The sequence below is a fragment of the Lotus japonicus genome, chromosome 4, assembly GCF_012489685.1.
Source record: "Lotus japonicus ecotype B-129 chromosome 4, LjGifu_v1.2".
Lineage (NCBI taxonomy): Eukaryota > Viridiplantae > Streptophyta > Magnoliopsida > Fabales > Fabaceae > Lotus > Lotus japonicus.
Window position 1 is genome coordinate 23,543,120 of NC_080044.1, and position 26,857 is coordinate 23,569,976.

The 26,857-nt window shown below is 35.7% G+C and overlaps 2 protein-coding genes and 1 long non-coding RNA gene across 7 annotated transcripts; 2 read left to right on the forward strand and 1 right to left on the reverse strand.

The window, feature by feature from the left end:
• Positions 1–281: 281 nt before the first annotated feature.
• On the reverse strand, positions 282–4,307 carry LOC130714658 (uncharacterized). 2 transcript variants are annotated; one of them, XM_057564581.1, is made up of 3 exons: positions 4,157–4,307; positions 2,969–3,441; positions 282–1,016 (listed from the first exon to the last, which is right to left on the reverse strand). In XM_057564581.1, the coding sequence occupies exons 2-3, from the start codon at positions 3,313–3,315 to the stop codon at positions 527–529; spliced, it is 837 nt and encodes a 278-aa protein (XP_057420564.1). In that variant the 5' UTR covers positions 3,316–3,441; positions 4,157–4,307; the 3' UTR covers positions 282–526. The 2 variants fall into 2 exon arrangements, with proteins under 2 accessions (XP_057420564.1, XP_057420563.1); XM_057564580.1 differs by lacking the exon at positions 4,157–4,307 and adding an exon at positions 3,852–4,050.
• A 2,810-nt stretch (positions 4,308–7,117) lies between these two features.
• Positions 7,118–7,714, forward strand: LOC130712504 (F-box/FBD/LRR-repeat protein At1g16930-like). The gene has a single exon (XM_057562337.1). The coding sequence runs from the start codon at positions 7,118–7,120 to the stop codon at positions 7,712–7,714; it is 597 nt and encodes a 198-aa protein (XP_057418320.1).
• A 2,827-nt stretch (positions 7,715–10,541) lies between these two features.
• Positions 10,542–13,926, forward strand: LOC130713722 (uncharacterized). 4 transcript variants are annotated; one of them, XR_009011002.1, is made up of 4 exons: positions 10,542–10,643; positions 10,930–11,144; positions 11,547–11,614; positions 11,743–12,609. It is a non-coding gene; the product is annotated as an uncharacterized LOC130713722 (long non-coding RNA). The 4 variants fall into 4 exon arrangements; XR_009011001.1 differs by adding an exon at positions 13,336–13,926 and having other exon boundaries at positions 10,553–11,144; positions 11,743–12,025; XR_009011000.1 differs by having other exon boundaries at positions 10,563–10,643; positions 10,859–11,144.
• The last annotated feature ends 12,931 nt before the right edge of the window (positions 13,927–26,857 follow it).

Consider the following 26,857-nt stretch of genomic DNA (forward strand, 5'->3'; position numbering starts at 1 on the left):
TCCAAAACATGGAAAATCGAGAAAACAAGGCTGCATAAAGCTATGCTACAAGCATCTCAGCGACATAAACCAAGTTGAACCTCAATGCACACTTCTATATAAAACTTTGATTCATAATGGATTGTAAAAATGGTTGGATATGCTGCGTAAGCTAACAAATGCACCTAGTTCTTTCATTAGGCTAATGAATTATGTGCTGTATGTATTCATAGAAAAGTTTGTTGTTGATTACGATAAAGATAATAAAAATTGGAAAAGCATAGTTACTACTTACTTGCTCATTTAAAATAATAACTTCCTTGCGTACTTTATATTAAATTTCAAAAGTCATGACACCACACTAATAGACTTGCAACCCGTTTGGATGAAAACCAAAGAGCACTTAATGGAGCTTATCTAGAGCTTTTTCTAGTAAATAAGCTCCAATAAGTCTGTATCCAAACGAGCTCTTGTTTACTTCAATTTACAGACATTTTACAAGAAACAAGGCCCCCTAGAAAAATGAACTGAAACATAACATCATACCCTACTTTGGTCTTGATCTAATCAAGTCTGAATCCAGAGAATGCTCTTCAAAAGTCCCATATCTTGAAGCTGCAAACCCATAGGATGCTAAAGTTCCTACAAGAACAGCAAAGACTGCAACAAAGACCTGAACATTAGCAAGCAATTCACCTCGAAGCTCGCTCTCTTTGGAATGACATGTGATATTACTGTCCTTGAGGCTACAACCAGTTGGAAGCATGGGGCCATAGAGAACAAATGCAGTCTGATAGAACCAGATTCCTTGCAGGGCTATGGAAATGCCACAACATAAATCAACTGGGAAGCTGGTTGGTAAAAGTGCTCCAGCAATTGAAGATAAAATACAAAGCCCAATCAGGAAGGAGAGGAGGACATGGTAATAGCCTTCAAGGCCTTTGTGTGTTGTCGAGTGAAAGTAGAAGAGAAGATACTCTGCACAGAATGCTGTGGCAGCAATCAAGCATAGAGCTCCACCCGGCAAGGGAAGATATCTACATAAGAAAATCAAATTAGAGGAGACAAATATCAACAACAACAATAACAATAGACTTATTCCACAAGCGAAGTCGGGTACATGGATAACTAATGTCATTGCGCTCAATCAGAAACTAAACTTTGTGACATATTATTGATCATGAGGTTGCTTTTAACAATATCTTCCAATGTCATGATTTATGGACAAATAAAGACATAAGTTAAGATATTTGAATAGTAATTTGCAATTAAATAGTAAACTTGATAAGGCATCTTAACCTATGAAAAATAATGATTATGTTCTGAGAAATAAATATATTCTACAACTAGAGATTGAGAAAAAGGAAGTGTATACAGAAAATTAAGCCTGATCTGTTTTTCATTTCATGTTTTTATTGATAATTAAAGAATGTTTTCTTGTATTTATGCAAAACTAGGAAATGAATACAGAAAATGTTTTCTTGAACTATCAGTTTAGCCAATAAGTTGGGAAAACCTTTTTATGTGGAAAATTAACAGACTAGGGAGTATCGGACATTTGAGAACTAGCTACCAGAACGTGCATGGATTATGCATCACTTTCCTCATAGACAATTAAATATTATATCTGTTGCAACCCAAGGATTAATAGCTGTCCAGAGCATAGACAATTCCATGAGGACAAATAAATAACATGAATTCAGGGAAAGAGCATGGATTTTATCACCACAAACATCTTTACAATTTTCCATAGTTATAGCATCTTATATTTTTTCCAGAATAGCATGTAGAATAACACTTGCAGTAGGTTAAGGACAAGGATAGTGGCAGTGTTATTGGAAAGAGAAGTTAGCAGTAGCACTCATTGCCAAAAACTGCTCAAAAGGATGATCATGGAACTATGTACAGCCAGATCAAATAAGTACCCCTGAGTAACTAAAATAACAGATTGATCAAGAGAACCAGTGATTAACATATAGAAAACCAAACACAACTGCACTCTCACATAGATATGAAACTTTTTGCTTCTTATTCTGCTGTCTATGGAAGCTTCATCCAATGCATATCTTGCCAACGATGAAGGTTAAGCATCTTTAGGACAGCAACATCACTCTCATGCTACAATACATGAGAGAAATTAAGGTGGCTTAATAACTGATGTATCTAGAAGACAAACAAGCTAGAGAACTCACAGATGAAGAATTAAATCATGGGGATGCAAAGGAAGCAGAAGCAGAGCTATGGGAGAGCATGTATGGTCCACAGAATATTTGCAATGCAACAAGTTTCACATTAAGATTTAAATAGCTCACCCCATGGATTTATAGAAGCATGGACTACAGGACTCATGGGTTTTCATTGTTATCAATATCTCTACTAATTTATTTACTGATTCAATTAGAATCCTTTTTCTCAACAAACTGCACACTTAAAACCCATTTCCATTTGTCAGAAAATGGTGTCACCATAAAAAATATCAGTAACACTAGAGCTTCATTTTGACGCAAATTATACTAACCATATATTTTAGGCTTGTATTTTTCCGCCCCTATTAAAATGTGCTTGCTCAGCAAACAAGCAGATACAGAAAAACTTAGGAATAACAGAAAAAAAAAGTTAGTGCTGTGTAATCCTATCACTAATTAGTAATTACCATCAATATCTACTATTCTTAATTACAACCGTCCACACCCTATTTTATCATTTGTTTAATTTCCTTAGTAAATCAGAGAAAATAAATTAAATGGAAAATTAAGATTAGAATCAAGCAGCATCCCAAAAAATCTAGATTAGAGAAAGAATATAGAAAATAAATAAGGATTTCCATGGATTAAGGGAAATGAACCGGCCTGATTAAAAGAAAACATTACTTAACTTTTAAAGGATAGATCTCAACAACTTGAAATTTGTAGCGGCACAACTTATTGGCTTTTATTACAAGAAAAAGGCTAGGAACATAGTAATAAGAAGAGCAACCATAGCAACTAACCTTGTCCTTTCTGAAAGCAGGGAAACAACACCGAAGATAAGAAACATTAGAAGCATTCCCGAGTGCTCAAAGTTATTCAAGTAAGTAGAATTCAAGACTCCACCTACAAAAAACCTGAGTTGGGTTGCAACTAAGAGCTCGATGCACAAGTCAATGAAAGCGCCGATTGAAATAACATAGAGCTCCAAGTGCTTGATCCTCCCATCAAACCCAAGCACAGGATTCCAAACCCGAACCTGGAATGTCTTGGGATCTGATACATATCTCACCACAGAAGCCCATATATGCCATGCCCCAACTAGAAGAAACAAGGTTCCTGGCAAAATATGACCTATGAAAGATCCCATCTTAATTTCTAATTTACTTATACCACTCTCTATGTAAATCTTTCCAGGCTACAGCACTCTTTCAACTGAAACCCCCAAATGATTCTTAAGATGATCCCACCTTCTGAATTTTCCTACCAACCAATCCTGCAAAAAGAGCACAGTCATTTTCAATATCATTTGTAGTAGGAATGAGAGTTCAAACTTCAAACAGCAAAGGTATCCTTTACTACCATAAACAGCAAAGGAAAACTTTCTATCTAGTGTAGAATTCCTTATAGGTCAAATTGTCAAAAAAAGCTTTCATTATCACAATCCCAGTCAATAAGGCATCCTTCCAAAAATTTCCTCCATATCACTTGAGTTTTCCCAAGAAACAAACAAAGAAAGAATAATAAATCAATTCTAGTCCAATTTTGCTTCTAGAGGTTGATTCCCTTCAAATTAACAAAAATCGAGTTTTGAGGTCTAAATTAACAAAAGCAGATGAACAGAAGAAAAACCCACAAGCCAAGAACTGTAAATTTGGTAAAAAGAAGAAAATCAGGGAGACCAACCTATAACTGGAAAAAACTTCTCATACTCACAAACCCAACAAAATCTCTAGTACATTTCCATGATCTTGTCTTGCATATAGATACAGATTGAGCACGTGAGCAAGAAAGCTCGAAACTTTTCAGTTTTTTTATGGGATATTGTAAATAATTAAGTGCTTTCCAATGGGAATAATGGGATTGTAAAGAAAGAAAATAATGATGAAAGATGACAGGATTTGCTTTACTTACTTTACATACTATATATATATATATATATATACTGTATAATAGTTTATTTATAGCAAAATGAGTGAAGGTTGACTTACTGGTTTGGATGCAGAAATCAGAGTCCTTTCTCCATTCTTTATCTGTTTGCCAAATGATTCAGCAATTCAAGAAAGCTATGTTCTCAAAATTCATAAGCATCGTCTGAATGTAATAAGCAGAGGTACTATGCCAAGTGCACAGTACATGGTGTTGCCACGCCACGAGGGTGATGCACTGATGTGGCAGGAATAGGATGGGGCAAGATTACTGCTTTGTTTGGTTATAAAAGGAAAATGAGAGAAAAGAAAATGAAATGAAAGAAAAAAATAAGATGATTTCTTATGTTGTTTGATACGAGAGGTTCTAAGTTAAACTCAAGTTTATTGTTAAATACAGCAATACTTAAGATTTATTTTGGTTGTATAATGGGTAGCTAAACATTCTTTATCGAAGTTTTGATGTAGTAGATGAATTGATCTCATATTCGTATATGTTTATTATTCAATCTCTATTCTGCATGTATGTTATTTTTTGCGCTTAATTTATACGAGGGGTAATTAGCTGTGTCAATAGTATGTTAGTTTGACCCAGGTGGATGGGTTAATCAATGGAACTGAAATGAGATAGTTAAATTGACAATGGGTCGCTCTTGATTGATGTTTTAGGATTAATTTTGTGTGCTTTCAACTCATCTAGCGACTAAAATCGTGAAACATCTTCACAGTAGCTTCTATGTTTTTGGCCGTATTAAAACAACCACGTATACATGACGGTTGCGGTTAGATGTGTCCCTGTGTAGGTAGTTTGGTATAGCTCACCGACTTATTGGCACATGAGAAGCCATGTTATTAAACTCAGATCGGACCGACCGGTCAAACCGATTCGACCTCGAATCGACTTAGCCGATTGGAGCTGACAATCGGATTAGTCAAGCATTCAAACCGGACTGAACCGGAATGACCCGACCGGTTTAGTTGAAAAATCCCTGACATGGTCGATTTTTTGTTGAACCGGCGAGTCACTTTTTTTTTGTCAACAGAAGTGTACATGTACTGGCTTTGGGCCTGGTAAAGTAGTATAAAAATGTGATATTTATCTAAAAAAATTGTTGCAAATGGGATTTGAACACAAGACCTTGAGGAAATGTTAACCACTACACCATCATGTTATTTAATATTTTAAAACCTCTTTTACTATTCATATATTAACTTTATATTGTATTGGACTATTATATAATTTATTAATATACACCGAGTCAAGTATTCGAACCAATGACCAAATGGTCAGATCAATGACTCATTGATCCAATGCCTTGACCGAGTCGATCACCGGGACGAGTTTAATAATACCAATGAGAAATATAGCTGAGACATGGGATTCGTAGGTAGAATATATGAATTTGAATCAATCTGAAGGTGACATGTAGCTGTAAGATCAAGATTTGATCATGTAGTACAACTCTATGTTTTGATGATTACATGTTAACTATTGTGTATGAACAATTATGGTACTCTAACGTTGTTTTCTGAGTGTTTATGTGACAGGCTCTGACTCTGGTCAATACTCACACTTATCAGAAGCACTATGCCCAAAGAGTTACCTATGCAACGCTTTCGCATTCACTATGTTCTTTTGAACAGTAGTATATGCTTCAGAAGTTCTGAAGTTTACAAGCTCTGATATGGATTCAGATCACTTGAAGTTCTGAAGACCAGAAGTTCTGAAGGTCCAGAAGCTCTGAAGGTCCAGAGGCTCTGAAGAATCAGAAGTTCTGAAGGTCCAGAAGTTGAGAAGTGAAGACTCTGAAGTCCAAGAGTAAGCTGGCTCTGAAGACCAAGTACTTTCTACTCTGAGGTCCAGAAGCAGAAGTTACGAAGGTCAGAGGATCCAAGCTTCCCTCTGACTCTGATCACCAAGCTTCACAAGTTCCAACATGAAGCATCGCTCTAATCAGAAGTCAACTAGGATAAAGGTCACGTCGTTGTCCAAGTACAAAAGCAATTGTACTATCCTGACGACCTTACCTAAGATATTCAGCCACAACAGAATCTGGAAGTTACAGATTTGCCCTCCAACGGTAGCAATCCATGCAACGGATACAACCCTAATCCTTGGAGTATATAAAGAGGCTGAAGATGAAAGATGCCGCCTAAGAAACTTTGTTCAAGCTCAAGCAATATTTTTATTCTCTTAGCAATCTTTCTTCAAACTGAACTCATTGTGTTTACCTTAGCTTTCTGAGAAGCATTTCATTGTAAACCCAAACATTCAAACAGTTAGTTTGTTTTTCCTTAAGGGACCAAGGTTGGTCAGATCCTTGAGAAGACTAAGAGAGTGAATCTTAGTGTTTACTAGTTCATTGTATTGTTAGTCACTGAGCAGGTTGCTAGTGCAGTTGTACCAAACTCTGAATAATGGATTGCCTTCATTCTAAGAAGGAAGAAATCACCTTAACGGGTGGACTGGATTAGCTTGAGGGATTTATTAAGTGAACCAGGATAAAATCCTTGTGTGTTTTCCTCAACTCTTATCTTAGCACTTTGCATTCTTTGTTTGAGAGATTTGTTAAAGTGGGAAAAGTTTTATCTGAAAACGCTATTCAAACCCCCCTTTCTATCGTTTTTCATACCTTCAGTAGCATTGGCCAAGGTTGAAAAACCTTGCTCATATAGATTTAGGCAAAATTGAAAAGAAATGGATTGAACAAAATCGTGATATTTTTATTTAAAAAAGTTGTGCTTCATCACAAAAAGCTGGAGTTTAACTTTTATTTTTTCTTAGAAAAAAACTTCCTTTTTATGTTAAAATTTTAAAAAATAAAATTATTAAAATATAGTAAAAGTAAAAAAAAAAAAAAGAGAATTGAAGCCTAATAAATAATAATACTTATCAGTTGTGTGCCTTGCCACCTTTCGACCTTATGCCACCTCCAACAACTCTCTGTGTCCACCATCCGTTGATAGCACTGCACCCTGCTCCTGTCGTTCTTTGGCGGCGGTGACAGGAAGGTTCCAGTGTTGATGGCTGATAGGATTAGCAACTTACCAGATGAAGTTATCTGTCACATTCTCTCATTTCTTCCAACTGAGGATGTTGTTGCAACTACTGTTCTTTCAAAGAGGTGGAGATCACTATGGCTTTTAGTCCCAACCCTCGACTTCCATTATGAAAGATATATTTCATCCAACAACAACAGATCACACTCTTCTTTTGTTCGCTTCGTATACGCAACCATTCTCGGACGAAGTTTTCCGCAACCCATCAAAACCTTTCGCATCATATGTGACTCTTCAGTTTCTGATACCATCATTTGGTTAAACACATCAATGCAGAAACGCCAAGTTCAGAACGTCGAAGTCGGGTATCTCAGTAAACCAGACTGGGTTCACTGTAAAGTCTCGTTTAGCATTTTCAGCTCTACAACCCTTGTTGTTCTTAAGTTGCATCGGGTGTGTTTCAATGCTTTTCCTTATTCTGTTGACCTTTCCACACTCAAAGCCCTGCATTTGTCCCATATTGCCTTTAAAAAGGCTCAATTTATTGTTGAACTTCTTCATGGGTGTCCAATTCTTGAAGAATTGGAAGCAAATGTTGTACTTTGTAATGACTACTACTAGAAAACACTCAAATTATGACGGAATTTTGCGACGGAAAAATATTTAGTCCCAAAATAATTAATTCGTGACATATTTCGCGATACTTTATCATCGCAAATATTTTGTGAAATATTAATTCAACATTTTGGGACGGAATATGAATTTTGTCACAACGTAGAGACGAAATTATATATTCCGTCGCACATTTGGGACAAACATTAATATTTCGTCCCAATGTAAACATTTATTTTGGAGGGAATCATGGCGCCAACTTTGGGGGCGAAATAAATTAATTACTCCGTCCCAATTTGTGACGGAGTTAGTAATAACTTTCCGTCACATATATTATTAAAAATAGATTTTTTTTACGGCACGAAATATAGATTTTATCACAGTTTAGGGACGAAATTATACATACCGTCGCGAATTTGAGACAAACATTAATATTTTGTCCCAATGTAAACATTTATTTTGGAGGGAATCATGGCGCCAACTTTGGGGACGCAATAATTTAATTACTTTGTCCCAATATGTGACAGAGTTAGTAATAATTCTTTGTCACAAATATTATTTAAAATATATTATTTTTTTGCGGGACGAAATTTGTATTCCGTCACAATTTAGCGACGCAGCTATATACACCGTCGCAATATTGGGATGGCATTTATATTCCGTCCCCAATTGAATATTTAGTTTTGGGGGGAAATCAAGGCGCCAATATTGGGGACGAAATCGCTTAATTATTCCGTCCCAAAGTGCGACAGAATAATCAATAATATTCTGTGACAAATAATATTTAAAATATGGTTATTATTGCGGGACACAATTCTAATTCAGTCACAATTTAGGGACGAAAATATACTAATTGTCGCGATTTAGGGACAGAATATAAATATTGTCCCAATAAATCTTTTACTTTTGGTGGGAATCGTGGCGCCAAATCTTGGGACAAAGTTACGTAATTATTATGTCCCAATTAGTGACAGAATTAGCAATAACATTTCGTCACAAGGGTCATTTAACAACATATCTATTATTTTGGGACGAAATGTTCTTTCTGTCACAATTTCGGGAAGGATTTAAATTGCCCGTCACAATATTGAGACGAAAATTGATATTCTGTCCCCATTTAAACTTTTAGTTATGAAGAGAATCATAGCGCCGACATTTTTTAAGAGAATCATAATGAGGTTTCATGTTAACCCAATGAGTTTTACTGACCTTAGGGGTCATCAAGCCCGATGTGAACTCTCGTTGATATCCAATATCCACCATCATTCATGTTGACCTCAAACGTCAGTCGTCTGACCTAATTATACTTCATGTTGATCGTAAAGACTCATCCAACCTTATTCGATTTCATGTTTATTTAAAAGACTCATTAGACCTAATTAGGCTTCGTGTTGCGTATAAGGCTCATTAAGCCCATTACAAGTCAATAATTCATCTTATAGGTTCATCGAGCCCAGTTAATTTTCCTTTTGATCTTAATTAGGGGTCGTTGGGTCCGATGACACCTCTAGTTGATCTCTGATGTCCATTAGGCTTCATGTTAACCTTAAATGTCAATCGACCTAATTATACTTCATGTTGATTTTAGAAACTTATCCAACCTTATTGGACTTCATTGTGATCTTAAGGCCCATCATAACAAAATGATGTTTCATGTTGATATTAAAGCACCATTATACCCAATGAGGCTTCATATTGCGTACATGACCTATCAGGCCCAATCAGGCTTCACATTTAATGTATCTACCTAATTTTACTTTATAGAGTCTCGTCCAACATTATTGAGTTTCATGGTGATCATTAAGGCCTAACATAATGAGTTTTTTATGTTGATTTCAAAGGCCCGTTACACCCAACGAGGCTTCGTGTTGTGTACAAGACCCATCAAGCTTAATTAAGATTTATTTTGAACTTAGGATTCATCAAGTATGATGAGATCTTATAGGCCCATCGTATTATATGACTAACCAAATTTAAAAATAAATAAATTAAGAGGAACTATTTTCTTAAGTTTTGATTTTTTAGCTTTTTATAATTTTTTTTTAAAAAATTATTATATTATTTATTAAATCAAATTATATATATATATTTACACTTATGTAATACTCGAGTGCTAACCACAAGGGGTGACATAAGTGGTGAATGTGCATTTTCTTAAGGGATTTCGTCTAGGCTCCGGGTTCGGGTTCGATCCCCTCTGAGGTAAAAAATAATACCTTTGTGCTAGAGACATCAGTACCATATCCCAAGTCAGATTAGTCACGTGAGGCCCCTTTCCCCGTGGAGACTAGTGGCCAAATGACCCCAAAAAAAATAATCGAGTGCTATTATCGTGATTATACTAGATAAAAACTATATACTTCTATTACATATTATCATAATTATATTATATATTCCTTACATATATTATTAATTTTATTTAAAATCTGAAACAAGTATTATTTTGATTATCATTTCTTTAAATAATACCTCATATTTTTATTTTAAAAAAGTATTATTACTTATTTATCACAAATTTAAAACACTTAAGACTAAAGGGTTGAATTATTATATTGTTATTATTTATTTCAAATATATATCTTTAAATATTCTTATTTATATTCATCTTTTATTTTAAATTTAAAACTTGTTTCTACCATTAAAAGATATATTAAAAAAACAATACAGGAAAAGACGAGACTTGTAATGTTACTAGTATTACTGTTCAAAAAAAAAATCTTACTAGTATTAAAAAGTAATTGAGATTTTAATAAACTATACTTCTATTTTAAACAAATAAATGTTTATTTAATTTTTAATTTTTCCTTCATTCCTATTTTTACCCTAAATTCATTCTCTCCAAGTTAATCTACGATGCCGTGCTTGCCTCCAAGGAAGAAAATTAGAGCCCTTCCTCCCAGTTTCTTCATACTTCTTCTCCCTCTCTTTTGGGGTTTAGGTACTATTATCATATTGGGGGGTTTATGTTGTATTTTCTATATCAGAGTCTGATTTCAAGTGAGTCTTGTGTTGATTGATTTTTATGCTTTTAATGAATATGATTGGGTTTAGCCATTTTGATTTGATCAGTACCTGATTTGATGTGGGTCTTGATATAATTTTTATGTTTTTATAAGTGGTTGGGTTTGTTTCTGATATGGTGAGCGAATGCAGAAAATTGAGGCTGATATTTGCGTTTTGCTACTTGATATGCGGCTGATATGGTTGAGTTTGATTCATTGAAGGGGAGTGCAGATGAACTAGGGTTTCCCTCAACAAAATTCAATGCACTGCTACCGTGTCTGTGAGTGGCAAAACAGGGGACATTGAAGAAGTCCCATTTTCTTTAAGATTATTTCTTTGGATTTTCCCTCTCTTCAGGTTGCATGGGAGAGTTAAGCAGTGGCTGAGTTAGCAATTTCAAACCAAATAAAGCAACTGTGCATATTAACAATTACAAGTAAGCATGACCTGCTGATGAGTTTTAGAAATTAATTTGCAATTCACTTCTGGCTATCAAACGGGGTAATCCAACACACTCCACAACTCTCATGATGCTATCTTTGGCACCCCAATATGACTTGACCCATCTTTTGTTATGAACATTGTTCTCTTTCTTGTTAGAAGCTCCAACAACACCACTCTTTCTTGCTAGCACATATTCGTGACATGATTACTTTGATACGTTATCTTAGAGTTTGAAATTAATTGTGTTATTTTAAATCCATGAGAAAGTTCTATAGTTGCAGGCATGACTTTAGTTTGTAAAATTTAGAAACTAATAAGCTATTTGTGTATTGCTTCATACGAAGTTTCTTTAGTTGGTTATCTGATCATCAATTGATGTCTTTTCTTTAAGCAGATTCAGAAGATAAACATGAATATTGAGTAGGAAAGAGGGGCCACAAGATACTCTTAACTTAAGGCAAGGTGAAATTTTAATGACCATTTATCAAATTATTGTTTCTGATGTGCATGTATATACTTGTAATTACTCTGCATGTACTTTCTTACCTTTTAGTGAATTTCAAATATCAACTCCACAAACATTTTGACAGGATTTTCACAAATCGAAGGTGGCTAGGACATCGATGTTTCCTGCGACTTCATATAGTCCACCTGAATATTCTTTAAGTCAAGATGTGATTGCAACTATAGAGAAGAGTATGAAAAATTCTGCAGACAACCTCATGCAGTGTCTAGAGGGATTTAGTTCAAGGCTATCCAAGTTGGAATCATGCTGCTCTTAACAAATCCATTGGATAAATGAAATCTGAATTAAATCTTGACCACGGGGAGCAAGATTTAAAGCTCAAATCTCTTGAAAATCAGCTTCAAGAAGTAAGTCACAACTTGAAATGATAATATCTGTAATAGCATTCTAGCATTCAAGTTATAATACTCTATGGTTTCATTCATTTTGATGTTATTGAAGAATTGTTATATTTCTAGGTTTCTCAAATACAATAGGTGTATTGTCCTCATAGTCCGAAGATCTTTTGTCATGGATGTTCAAGATTCTATTATACTTTGTTCATGTCTTTGTAATTGAGTCTTTGTAATTGTTAAACAGATGCCCAATACCTTCTATGTTAGTAATCATTAAGCTTATTTAACTACACCTGATTTTTAGGAAATAGAGAAAGAGAGAAAGGGAAACTCACCTCTCAATATTCCTCAAAGGGCCTTGAAGGAATTCTTTTGGCTAACAACTTAATTGTGGCCTAATCCTATGTTGTGGAACATATTATAAGGCTTAAAACCTTTAATCCAACATTTTGAACCTTGGCATGAACCAATTCCAGAAATTGTAGCCTATTATGTTATTTTAGACCGCAATTTATGCTATTCGATTAGGCAAATTGCCCACTTGAACTTCGGGCCACATTCTGGCAGCTGTCTGCGATAGTAAATGTTATACTGGAAGTTTATGACAGAAGCTTTTCGTCCCAACTGTCATCAGAATTTTTTTTCAAATCTTCACAATTCAGTGACGGAATATATCCGTCACAAAATTTGGGACGGAACTATGTAATTTTCAGTTCTGTCACAAACCTTTTCTAATTCCGTCACAAACTCCGTCACCAAATTATTATTTAAAATTTTTTAAAATTTATTATATTCCGTCCCAAAAGTGCGACGGATTAATTTTTTTTGTCACAAAATGTTAAATTATTTCCGTCACAAATTGCGTCACAAAATTATTATTTAAAAAACTAATTTATTATATCCCGTCCCTATTTCCGTCTCAATAATGAGACAGAATAATATGTTCCGTCCCAAAATTTTTGCGACGAGCAAAATCGCGACGAATTTTTTTAGTCGCCAATTCCGTCCCAAAAAAGTTTTGGGACATAAATTTTAACTATTGTGCGACGAATTTTTCCATCTCAAAATAGTGTTTTTGTGGTAGTATATACATTTGAGGAGGACAAGGACAAGCTTATAAGCTTGTCAAAGTTGGTTCGAGTGGATCTTTCTTACATGATAAATCTTCCTATTCCTATGAAAGCATTTTCTAATGTAGAGTTTCTACGCTTAGAAAAGTTTCTAGAACAAGTTTGTATGTAAATGAATTTAGTTTGTTATTTGTTTTTTTTTATAGAGAATGTTACCATATTTCTAATAATTTATCTTTCTAACTCTTGTAGTGGCGCGATGATATAACCATTTCCGCGTTTCCAAATTTAATGCATTTGGAGCTCAGGTTGGGAGGCCCTATTGACTGGAATTTGTTGCTTGATTTTCTCAATCATTGCCCTCAACTTCAAACTTTTGTGCTTAACTCAGACCATGCTTCCGAGGCTTGGCCAACCCGACATGATGTTCCTGAATGCTTTATTTTCACAGCTCAAGGAGTGCTGTCTTACAAACTATACAAGTAAGGAATGTGAGATGAGATTTGCAAAGTATGTTTTGCAAAATTCAACGTCGTTACACACCATGTCAGTTTGCTGTCTGCCTAATGAAAGTCATTACAAAAAGCTTGCAATGATAGTAGAATTAACCAAATGCCGAAGGAGCTCTACAACCTGTGAAATTTTATTTAAGTAATTGATATGCTTGTTAGTAGTCGGAAATTATTCCTAGATGACTGCATCTATATTTAGTTCTACATATAATATAATGTGTTAGCTGGTTTTGGTGCATTTGAACGACATAAACTGTGTGGTGTTGTTGGTAAATTGGGTACTTGTTCTTTTATTAGTATTTCAAAAGCAGTGATCTTATAGTAACTTTTGAATTAGCTTAGTGGATGTGTCTCAGCACAAGGACCGTTTTTGAGCAAGAAATGATGAAACGTACGAAACAAATGGAATACGAACTGTATAATTTTTTCCTTCTATTTCAATTGATTCTTGCATTTCGTTTCGGGCTATTTAGCAAGGCTCTTTTTGAGCATTTAACAACCCCTGATCAGACTAGTTATTTTAGCTCAAAACATTACTAGTTGCATTGATCTAGATGCTCTCAACTGCTCCCGTGTGTTAATCATCTTTTTGATAGCTGTAGACTCTATTTCTTCAACCTCTAGCTCCACAATTACTCCGTATGACTTTCTTCTGCTTTAACCCTTTGACAAGGTTCTTCTCCCATCCATTTTTTATGGGGAGACTAGATTTTTTTTTTTAAAAGCAAAATATCATATAATATATAAGGAATGTTGAGAAACAACCCACATGGGTACAGTACCTAGCCAGCATAAAATCCAACAAAACCCAGCCACTATAGCAGAAAAACCTCCTACCGAACCTCTGAAAACCCCACATGCACAAAAGTGTGCAACAATACCTAGCCAAACCTCAAAAGACTAATCCTTTTTTGATAGATCTCAACTAAAATCGAAAAACGGAACCATGTCTAACCGAACACGGGACATGCCGCTCGATACCTGCAAGCTGAGACCCGACCAATATGAACAAACCCAAACCCCACCAGAAAATACCACCACTGCTATAGAGCTGGGACAAACCAACCAACTGCGACAACAACCAGCAATGAAAAACCAATCACGTCACAAATATTCAAAAGGGAACATCGAAAAAAGAATGGCATGGAACATTTTGAATCCTCAGTTTTTCCTCTTTCCTATAACCTTCACGAAGAACCAAGATGGAGTCCAATTTTGCAAAGAAGTGATATGAATACCCAATTGCAACCCATAGTTGACTTCTTTCTTCAATCAAAGACAGCATTGAAGCACAACATATCATCACCAACTAGCAATTCATGCAAAATTAACAAATCACAGAACAAATCCATAACAAAACACCATCGAAGGGAGCGAAACAAGCTATTCTTGAAACATGGGCAGCGATGAATTTGGTCACCATCTTCAACTGCTTGTTCTAAGATATTCACCATCCATCATCCAAACCAAACAAACCTGAAACATGCAAATTGTTTCCAACCCTGCTGCTGCTTGTTGTATCCAACGAAGGGATGCTGAGAAAGAGAGTCGCACCAATGTTGCTTGTTGTCACCAATGAGAGGGCAAGCTGAGAGAGAGAACCGCACCTGGAAAAGAGGAAGGGTAACACCAACACGTCGAGAACAGGAAACCTCCGCACAGTACTAAGTGCTTGAATTCTCTAGCTTATTAACTAAGAAAACTTATGGGAAACTAATTCACAAGGTCATAAAAACTTCGCTCCAGGATAGAATTTTTGTAGAAGAACACTAAAACTAAGCTCAAGAAAATAAACCTCAAACAATTTAGCAAGTTACCTTTCAGGTATTGGTTTTATTGGTCAAATAATATTAATTGATTAGTTTTGTGAAGATTAGAGCAAGCATGCTAGCATTCTTCAATTTATGCCCCCTACTGTATTACTCAGGTTTGAGTCCCTTGCATGTATGTTTTTCAAGTATAGGTTGAGGGCTTTGGGAAAATCAATGGTGAAAATCAATTTTTTTTATTTAATAGAAATAGGGGCTTAGCTTTTTATGTTGAACCAAGCACTATGGACATTAGACAACATATTTTTCGTTCTCATCTTGGGAAATGGCCATTATAGATTCGGACCTCATTTGCAGGCAATGCCATAGTAGACAGTTTTCAACTTGTCTAGACCAAGAATATATCTTTGTGCAACTCAGTCAAATTGTTACCCAATGTGGCTAGTACACCAGTGATCATTTCTATATGTTACTTGATAGATTCTGTGTTTTACTAAAATAAGTTTTGTTACTACAACCAGTGTGATAAGAGCAGTTTTTATGCATTTGATCTCGAATTAATTGAAGCAGAACATATATAATCTTTGTGATTAGGTTAGAAGATGTACCATATGTGACAAGTATGCAAACATTTCAAGTGATGGACCCTGGTTTTGGAGTTTTTGTTACTTGTGTTCCTCACATAGAAGTAGCTAGCCAGGGGCGCTGAAAAATCGGTTTCCAAGGCTATTCAGAATTTAGTCTCAGCAAGAAGCGAGCATCAGGGATGTGGGTGATTGGGTTGAAGGTAGCTGGGCTTGGTCTTTGCGGTGGAATAGAGAATTGCCAGAGAGGGAGTTATAGTGTGGAGGATTTGCTGAGATCATTGGGCGGTTTTTCTCCTATGGTGGGGCGAAGGGATAAATGGGTTTGGATAAAGGAAGGTTATGTGTATACTGTGAGTTCAGCGTATGAAATTATTCATGGGGAGCATTCTGTGTTGGAGATTGAAGGCATCCTATTCAGAAAACTGTGGACAGTGAAGGCTCCATCGAATACTATCAGTTTGGCATGGAAGGTGTTGTTACAAAGAATTCAAACAAAAGTTGAGCTAGATAAGAGGAGGACCCTTCTAGTAAGGATCGGTTTAGAATGCTATTTTTGCGGAGATCATGAGGAGACATGTTTGCATTTGTTCATTGGGTGTAAATTTGCTTGGGAAGTATGGATGAAGGTATCGGGTTGGCTGGGGATATCTACTGTGCTGCCAAATAGTTTGGACAGTTTGGAGGATCTCTTCACCCAACATGGCATGAACATTGTATCTAGTCCTAAATCAGGGAAAATTATGACAGCAATTTGGATTGCAACTGTGTGTGCACTGTGGCAAGCTAGGTACAAGGCGGCATTCTGAAGGGAAGTATTGGAGGTGTGTGCAAATGTTGATCTAATTCAGTATAAAACCTGGTTGTGGATTAAGGCTAACAACTGTGCATTTGTGTGTTCTTTTTTCGAGTGGTTGCAGAACCCGTGGGAGTGTATTTCTCATATTTGATGTGGATCCGCAAAGCTGTTTTCGTCTAGCAGATTGTAACTGGCATCAAATTGTTGGTTGCAGGGCATATAACTTCTGGTCATTTGGTTCCTGCTAATATTTTGAATTGTGCAGATTGAATTTTGGGGAATGGTTGAGTACTTGCAGGTGCTGCAGGATTGCATCATGATATTTTGGTGGTATTAGAATTTTCTACTCATTCTTTTTCTGTGTGAGATGGTTGCTGTTGGATTACTTGAGGGAGTGTGCCTTCATTTTAAATCACAATATTATGGGTGGCTATTGGGTGATTGTTTCTTGGTTTAGAGGATTGGTTTTGGTCGTGGGCCTTACAGTTTTACCGCTTCTGCATTCTTTCAAGGGAGGTGTGTAAGACCAAGATAGTTTAAGTGTTTAATTAATTGGTTTTGGTCGTGTTCCATTTTTGCCAATCATTTCATTGTTTGCATTCATTGACAGATTTTGGTTCATAATCCTCAATATCGTTTATCACGTCTAGTGATGTGTTATGTGCAAAATAGTTGCCAACGTTGACTTTGCTTCAATTTCATCTTACTTTATTCAAGACATAATGAATTGAGATCTCATCATTTTCAATAATTTCAGGTACCTGAGTTTCTTCTGAAACTATATTTTTAAGTATGTCTTGTTGCTCTTTTAGGGCTATCATATCCTCTTTTCTTGGTTCTTAGCTCCTTTTCTTTTTCGAGGATTTTTGTCTTTGGAACCTGCAGGCCTGCCACGCTTCAGGCGTGTGATAGATTTATTTGCAGCACTACGTTGTCCAACAGGGACATCAATCCTTAATGGAGCATTAGCAGCTGGTACATATGACTTAGTAACTCTATTTGGATCAGCGAATGCGTCTGACAATTGGTTAGCTAATCTTTGCAAATAAATTATCTTTTGAACTTCTAGTTCACATTGTTTTGTTCGAGGATCAAAATGAGATAATGATAATTCATTCCAACTAATTTCATTTCCCAACTGCTTATTATCTCCCCTAATATTGGGAGCTCTGATTTGTCAAAATGACAATCATCAAATCGAGCAATAAATAGATCTCTCGTTAATGGTTCGGTAATTTATAATTGAATAAGATTCATATCCAACACATATCTCTAATCTTCTTTAAAGGGCCCATCTTTGTGCGTTGTGGTGGAGAAATAGGCACACATATCGCACATCCAAAAGTTCTTAGATGAGAAATATTAGGTTCTTGACCATGAATCATTTGCATTGGGGAGTATTGATGATAACTTGTTAGCCTAATGTGAATCAATGCAGGAGCATGTAATATTGTATGTCCCCAAAAAGAGGTTGGAAGTTTTGACCTCATAATTAATGGCCTTGCGATTAACTGCAAACGATTAATAAATGATTATGCAAGTCCATTTTGTGTATAAATGTGCTACATGCACCAATTCCAATAGAAATGCAATAGTCATTAAAAGTTTGAGATGTGAATTCACCAGCATTATCAAGACGTATTTTCTTGATTGGATAATCAGGAAAATGTGCTCGCAATTTAATCAATTGAGCAAGTAATTTGGCAAACCCCAAGTTGCGAGAAGACAGTAAAGATACATGCGACCATCTTGTTGAAGCGTCAACAAAAATCACAAAATATCTAAATGGTCCACATGGTGGGTGTATTGGCTTACAAATATCGCCTTGTATACGTTCCAAAAATATAAGTGATTCACCCTCAACTTTTGTTGGAGATGGTCGAATAATCAATTTCCCTTGGGAACAAGCAAAACATGTGAATTTATTGGTTTGAGGAATGTTTTGACTCTTCAATGAATGTCCGCATGAGTTTTCAATTATTTCTTGCATCATAATTGAACTTGGATGGCCTAACCGGTCATGCCAAATAGAAAAGTCAATAAACTTCTGGTTTACGATATCATTTGTTTCAATTACACAAATGTTTGTGTAATACAAACCAGAAGAATTTTTTTTTTTTGATAGGCAATAAGAAGTATATTGAATAGAAGTACAAGGGGTACTTCACCCAATACAAGGGGAAAGAAGAGAGAAGGAAAGAAAAAAAACAAGAGAACAGTCTAGAACTAACAAGTGCAGGAACAAACCCAACAAAAGAGAAGAAAACAAACCCACCCATCTAGAGCCCCTTGAAAATAGACTAAACAAAAAAGGCCTCATTAAAACCTTGTTAGGATAAAACCCCCTTGGGAAAACCTAACAAGGAAAAAGAGTACCTAAATTGAGAAATCAAGAGGAATTTTCAAGGAGGTTTACAAAGGAATCTAATACCCCAACCCAAACCCAAATGCTAAGCCCCCCAAGATAAAACACCAAGCCAACATCCCTTCATCCAAGTTTCAATGCTTTGCCTCCATGAGATAGCCAGTGCCATTAAACTTGTAAAATACACGAGCAAGGGGTCAAGAGCCATTCATATAATGAACTTCTGAAATCCTTTAACAGAGAAGACGCCCATATCCAAGCCTTCCACTGAATCTGTCCCAGCAAATTCTCCCAATCCGGAATGATATTTGTGAAAATAAGCCTGTTGCAAGCACACCAAACCGTCCAAACTACAGCTCCCCAAATAGCCCACCATACACGGCTCTGATTAAGGTTCCAGCAGCCATGAATAAATTGCAGAAAATGTTGTTGACTATCACACGATAGTACAGTGCAATACCCAAGCCAACGCATAATAGAGTACCAAATTTGTGAAGTTTTTCTGCATGAAAAAATGAGATGCTCAACACTCTCCACCGAAGCTTCACAGAAAGGGCATTGCAAATCAGTATTCTGCAAGACACCTCTTCTGCAAAGGTTCTGCCTAGTAGGGATTCTACCCCACATTAATTTCCACATGAAAGATTTCACAGATGAAGGTGTAGTAGCCTTCCAAAGAAATTTGAACGCTGGGGATTGAGTAAAATTTGCATGCCCTTTGATCAAGGAGTAGGCCGTTCGAACTGAATAGCCTCCACACACATCCTCCTTCCAAACCCACTTGTCAAATGATTCTGGTCTCACTGGCACTTGGTTAATTAAGCCCAGAATTTCATTCAACCAATTCTGTTCCCAATCACGGAGTTCCCGTCGCCAAGACAAACTCCAAGACCACCGATCATTAGCCCAAACACCCACGTCTGCAATAGTGCTTTCCTGCTGTAAAGATAAGCTGTATAACCTTGCAAACTTAGCATCCAAGGGTTCATTGCCCACCCATGTATCCTGCCAAAACTGAACAGTGGAGCCATTACCAATTTTCCTAGCAATCGCCTCAGAAAACCACTTACCCAAGGGAGGTTCAAAACAAGATTTTACCACATCTTTCCACCACACTGATGCAGATCCTGAACGAGCCCCTCTCATAACTCCATTAACCACATTATATTTAGAGCACACAATACGCGCCCATAAGCTTCTGTCTCCTGTGCAAAGTCTCCAACGCCATTTACCAAGCAGTGCTCTATTAAAATCACCCCAGCTTTTAACCCCCAAACCACCTAAGTCCTTAGGTTTACAAACATTATCCCATTTAATCCATGCTATCTTAGAATTCTCCCCTTCCAAGCCACCCCATAAAAAGTTCCTCATGAGCTGGATGCATTCCTTTTCAACCCCAATAGGAAGCTTATAAAAAGACAGATAAAATAATGGGACGGAAGATAGTGTGCTATTTAACAGACATACACGACCGCCAAAGGACAGAAATTTCCTTCTCCAAGCTGATAATCTCTTTCGGAGCTTTAAGAGAATGGGATTCCAAAAGTCCAACCTTCGAGGGTTACCCCCCACCTGCAAACCCAAATAGAGAAATGGTACAGATATTAATTTACAATTAAGAATTGCAGACAGAACCTGTAGTTCCCTCTCGGCCACTGAAACACCGATCAAACTGCTTTTGGAGAAATTGACTTTCAAACCCGCAGCCAATTCAAAACAATGCAAGATGCACTTCAAAGTAAACGCATTCTGCCTAGTTGCTTCCCCTATGAATAAGGTGTCGTCCGCGAATTGAAGAATGGACACCTCCTCCCCCTCTATACGATCAAAGCTATAGCCCTTATATTTTTGGAGAAGAACTGCTTGTCTCAAAAGACCATTAAGACCCTCTGCAATGATAAGAAATAGAAAAGGTGCAATAGGATCACCTTGTCTAATGCCTTTCCCCATACTGAATTCTTCACTTGGGCTACCGTTAATCAAGATGGAAATTCTTGCCGATTCAATACAAGCCTTGATCCAAGAGATCCACTTATCATCAAAGTTCATTCGGTGCATCATATAGTATAAAAAATCCCAATGTACCGAGTCGTAGGCCTTTTCAAAGTCTACTTTAAAAGCCATTGAACCTTTCTTTCGGCTCTTTGCATCATGAACCCATTCATTCGCCACAACCACGCTATCCAGGAGTCCTCTTCCTTCTAGAAAAGCACTCTGCACCTCATTAATTATAGATGGCAGCACCTTCTTAATCCGATTGGCAAGCACTTTTGAAATCACCTTATAAGCACAACCAACAAGTGAAATAGGTCTATAATCGGATAGCTCAGCTGGGCACTCTTTCTTGGGAATTAGAGTAATGAAGGAGGAGTTACAACCATTGGGCCAATTTCCAGATTTGTGGAATTCATTGAGAAGGTTTTGAAAGTCCTCGGATACAAGATGCCAGAAAGTCTTGAGAAATTTAAAGTTGATACCATCCGGGCCCGGACTTTTATCAATGCCACACTCCCACACTGCCTCCTTGACTTCTGCAGGATCAAAATTAGCAATCAGATTTGCCCTCTCACTGTCTTTAATCTGACAAAATGGGACTCCATCAAGAGTTGGAGCCATCCAGTTACTCCTAGTGAACTTTAGTGTGAAGAACTCTTTTGCACCATTTTTAACCTGAGATGGATCCTCAATCCAAGTACCATTTATTTGCAATCCTACCAAACCATTTGTTTGCCTCCTCCAATTTACGAATGAGTGGAAGAATTTAGAGTTTAAATCGCCTTCCTGAATCCACTTACATCTAGATTTTTTATGGAGGATTGATTCTTTGTGTCTCGCAGCCTGCCATAATTCAGCTTGGGCATCTTTCCTCTGTAATTGTTCCTGGGTAGATAAGCCTCCATGTACAATCCTCTGATCTAAATGTTCTAGTTTACCCTCGATCTCCTTGTATTTTCGATTAACATCCCCAAATGTATCTTTGTTAAGAAAATGAAGGTAATTTTTCAACTATGCATTTTCTTCATGAGATAACTCTTGTGATACAAAGATACTCCACATTCTCTTCATTCATTGTCTCAATGTGGTATCCGTTTTCACGTGTATCTTTGAAACTTAATAAGTTTCTATGAGCTTTGGAGGAAAATAAAGCATTCACAATATTCAATTGTGTTCTTCCAAGAAACATTATTTTGGCTCTTCCTTGGCCTTCAATTATCTTTGTACCGCCAGTTATAGTACGGACATTTGCCTTTCTATTATCAAAGAAGAGAAATGAGACTTTTCCTTGAGTATGTTGTGCGTTGTTTCACAATCAGTGAGGCAAATATCTTCATTGTTCATTGCGGTATCAATATCATGAACGTTCATTCTTAATAAAAGAAAAATATCATTTATGAGAAAATAGAATTGAGATGATAAAAATCAAACATTCCAATAATAAAAGTCAAATAAAAGACATCATTATTCAAAAGGAAAAACATTAAATATAAAGTTCTTAGGAAACAACTAAAAGGAAAAACAAATAAGAAACTTCTTTGTAAATGTTCCCATCACCAATCAAGTGATCAATCCTTCCATCAGGATCGACAAAGAAATCAGCAATATCTAGATGAGTTAGATCATCTTCATTTTCTTCAAGGAGATTTGTCTCTATCTTTTTCCATTTATTTTTAATGTGTTCTTGATAGAGATTGACAAGAGGCCTTGGTGTACGACAAGTACGTGCCCAATGTCCTTTGCCACCACAACGAAGACATGAGCTTCCAACATGTCTATTATTTTGCCCACCCTTCTTTTCATTTTCTCCATTATTCTTCCACTTCTGGTGTGAAGAATTTTTTATTAGTACTCGTCCATGGTTTGCCAGGATCACGACCTCGAATCTGACCACGACCTCAACCAGGAGTATTATCATTATAAGTTGCAACATTCGCTTCAGGGAATGGAGCACTACCAATAGGTTGAGATTTGTGATTCTTCATGAGCAGCTCATAATTCTGTTCAGCAACGAGAAGGCAAGAGATTATTTTGTGAAGCCTCTTTCTCGATATTGTTGATGCAAGACCACATTGATGCATGAAAAGTGGAGAATGTTTTTTCTAACATATCAACATCGCTTACATTTTCTCCACACAACTTTAATTGAGAAGTAACTTTGAACATAGCAGAATTATATTCACTTACAGTTTTAAAATTTTGTAAGCGCAAATATAGCCAATCATAACGAGTTTTAGGCAAAATCACTGTCTTTTGATGGTCAAACCTCTCTTTCAGATTTTTCCAGAGAACAAGTGGGTCTTTTAGTGTGAGGTATTCAACCTTTAGAGCTTCATGAAAAGACCATAGCCTTGGCTTTGATTTGGTTAGATGCAATATTTCCTCTTTTGATAGCATCTCCAAAATCATTTGCATCTAAGTTCATTTCAGCATCTAACACCCAAGACAGATAATTTTATCCGGTGATATCTAGAGCCACAAATTCAAGCTTTGCAAGGTTGGACATTTTAACTATGAATAACAAGAAAAAAAATCAATTATTGTAATGGAAAAAAATCAGCATATAACTAAAAAAAATCAGCATTGATAATTGAAATTGATGAGTTATTACTTAGTCCCATAGCCTAGAAAAAAGGAATTAGAAAAAAAAAACATTTGTTAGCAATTAGCACATATATTACGAGCAATTCAAGCACCATAATCATCAATATGTTGCTTCTCAAATTCTCTCAGAGATCCATTCAATATATAGACCAACCTATCTTCATTCCAAGCTATTTTGGACCTGTTTGCAAGATATCTTTTTTGGTTTTGATTTTAAGTTGCTTTATAATATTCCTTGTGATTTGAATGCTTTGTGTTTGTTTGTGAACACGTTAAAAAAATTGGCTTTTTAACTGTGTTGTGTTTAATGCTGCTAGGTCTCTTGATAAATCCAAACTTGCTTATAAGATTGTGTGAAAGAGAAGGGGAACATAGAAGCTTTCAAAAATCATAAAAAAAGAAAACAATGTTTGATGAAAGGAAGGAGATGACTCATTAAGAATTGAGATTCTTGCTACAGCCAGCCCTGAATGAGATGGGAGCTACTCATTGAAAGTGGTATTTTTCCTTAATTTTGTTGATATAAAAATCTACCAGTGGGCAAATATTCTGATTGTGTGCACGCCGCATCAGTCTTCAGATGGCAAATCGAAACTTTTTTCCTTTTTTTCTTCATTCTTTCTCATATGGACTTGGTGAGATTTGTGAATTTTGTGCCCATTTCAGTTGACACTATGGGGAAAGGAAATCAAATGCACCTTGCGCCAGTTAATTAGTCACTTCAAGAACTACAAATGAAGGTGGAGAGAGGCTTTTTGATTCTTGGTTTTCAATGTAAGTTCTTCTAATGGAAGCTTTTACTAAACACCAATATTAAGATTTTATATTTCTGGAGTTTTCAATGTAAGTCCTTCTGCAGTAGCTTACTTGATTTTTCTTCCCTTTTGGCAAAATTTGATGTAATTGACAGCATTTGTTGGGGAATTTTTACTTTTGCGGGTTGGCCTCTTCAAAGAGCACAGAAGTAAGGAGTTCAATAAGCAGGTACCACAGACCGGTCAAATTCAATTAATATTCAAATAATTTCATTTTTCTATGATAAAGAGCTCACACATACAGGAAAATGATAGAGTGAAGAATGATGTTTTAAAACTAATATCATTTTTATATTTTTGGCTCAATAAAAAAATTACAATCAAATTTTAGATTCTTCCAAACTAAATTTTATGTACATAATAAAAAAGTATTTATGACATTGTTATATTTAAAAGTAATATAGAATATCTATGCAGGTTCCAAGTATGTGTACCAACCAAACTTTGATTAATAAGTCCAACGAGAAGTTGAAAATTCAAATCAATATCAATAAGAAAAATATTTACCAATCACATTTGGAAAATACAAAGAGAAATTGAAAAAAAAATCCGGTTTTCCACTTTCAATCATTAAAAATTAAAGATTTTATTGTTTTTGTAACAAATTCATAATTTTGATTTTTTTATAGGCCTTAGTTTTGAAATTCAGAATTTAAATTTTACCTCCATCTACCGAGTGGCATATTTTAAATTTAAATTTTTTTATTCATCTTGAAAATGCGCCAGCATCAGAATTCGAATAATAGGAGACTTGTCTTTTTTTTTAAAAAATGAATGCTGTATAAAGTAATAAATTTTAATATTTATTTTATCATAAAATTTGAAATGCACCACCATTCAAATTTAGCAATTTAAAATTCATTATAAATTTATTCTCACACATGGAAAAACTAATGTCTATTCTTTGCAGGTAAAACCACATTTAAAAGAAAAGGACAAAATGCGACTTCATAAAGGATTTATTTTGTACTAAATTTTTTACTTCAAGTTGTTTTCAAATAGTGAGCTCCTTCCCAGTTATTTGTTATGTAATTTTTGTTCATCATACTTCTAAATTAAATGTTAGTTAAGATGTTGTTCATTCCACTTTTGTAAGCTATAACAATTTCGATGAAATTTATGTTACATGTTATATTTATTTTGCCTTTAGGTAATCTACAGATGCAAGACTATATTGATATAATTTGAACTTAATTTTCGGTATGGATTATCCTCTTCATGTTCAAATTAAAATTTCTACTATTAATTTATATTTGTGCTTATGATCTCCTTGATTACACTTGCAAGGTGGGTTAACTATGGTAGAGTTATAATCTGTGGAGATCTTTATGATCTCAACTCAGTTGCTACTTTGTGCATTATAGGTGCTGTTTCAATTACACCTACACTTATAAGCAAGAGTCATAGACTCGTAGCATTCATTTATTTTTTTGGTAAGCAAAATTGTATTGAGGAGGTACTATGGGTACCTCAACCCATGGTAAATACAAGGGAAAAGAAAAGAAAAAGAAAAAGTCCAAAGGACAATGTACAATGACAAAAAGAAAAAGAAACGGACATAAAAAAATGTAGTTTATACGTTGAAGACTTGAAGGTCAACAAAAAAAAAACTCTCATGCACATACCACAAGAGACCTAGCTGGATACACAAGCATTGGTTTATGACATTGCATTTTAGTATCTATGTTTCTTTTGTTTCTCTTCAAGCATTTTATATATATAGGCTTCTTTTATCAGAAGATGTAGATCTTCTTAAGTGCATGTAAGCTTTCTCTCAAGCTTTCTTAAGATGAAGTTTTATGTCTATTTCTCTCCTCAAATTTATTAAATAGGAGGAACCATTCCATATTAATTAAAAAGAAGATAATTAAACACAATGTTTCACTTTAACTTTTTCATCCTTTATTAAGTTTTTAAATTTCAAGATATTAAACACACACGGGAAATAACATTTTACATAAAAATGTTAAAAGTAATAGATAAATAAAATTTAATAGGCTTAATTCCACTTTAAGTCCCTGATGTTTCACAAATGTGCGGTTTGCATCCCCCATGTCTAAAATGTGCGGTCAAGATCCCTCATGTTTCTAAAACGGTCGATTGAAGCCCTTCTGTCCATCTCCGTTAGTTGACTAACGAAAATGCTAACGTATCATTTTTTAATCAATAAAATATTTATTTTTTAAAACAAAATAAATAAAGAAATACTAAAAAATAGTGAGGGATGGTTGTTGTAAGCGAGGTGAAGCTCTTTGAGGGTGGAGATGTTTCCGAGGGAGGTAGGGATGGTTCATGTGAGGAGGTTGGAGACGAGGGAGAGGGGCTGGAGTT

What these genes read in the sequence shown, in the direction of transcription:
- LOC130712504 (XM_057562337.1), top strand. Translation starts at nt 7,118, where the DNA reads ATGGCTGATAGGATTAGCAACTTACCAGATGAAGTTATCTGTCACATT.
- LOC130714658 (XM_057564581.1), bottom strand. Translation starts at nt 3,315, where the DNA reads ATGGGATCTTTCATAGGTCATATTTTGCCAGGAACCTTGTTTCTTCTA. An exon ending in CTGCTTTCAGAAAGGACAAG is followed by an intron (nt 1,017 to 2,968) that starts GTTAGTTGCTAT and finishes TTTCTTATGTAG; the next exon opens with ATATCTTCCCTTGCCGGGTG.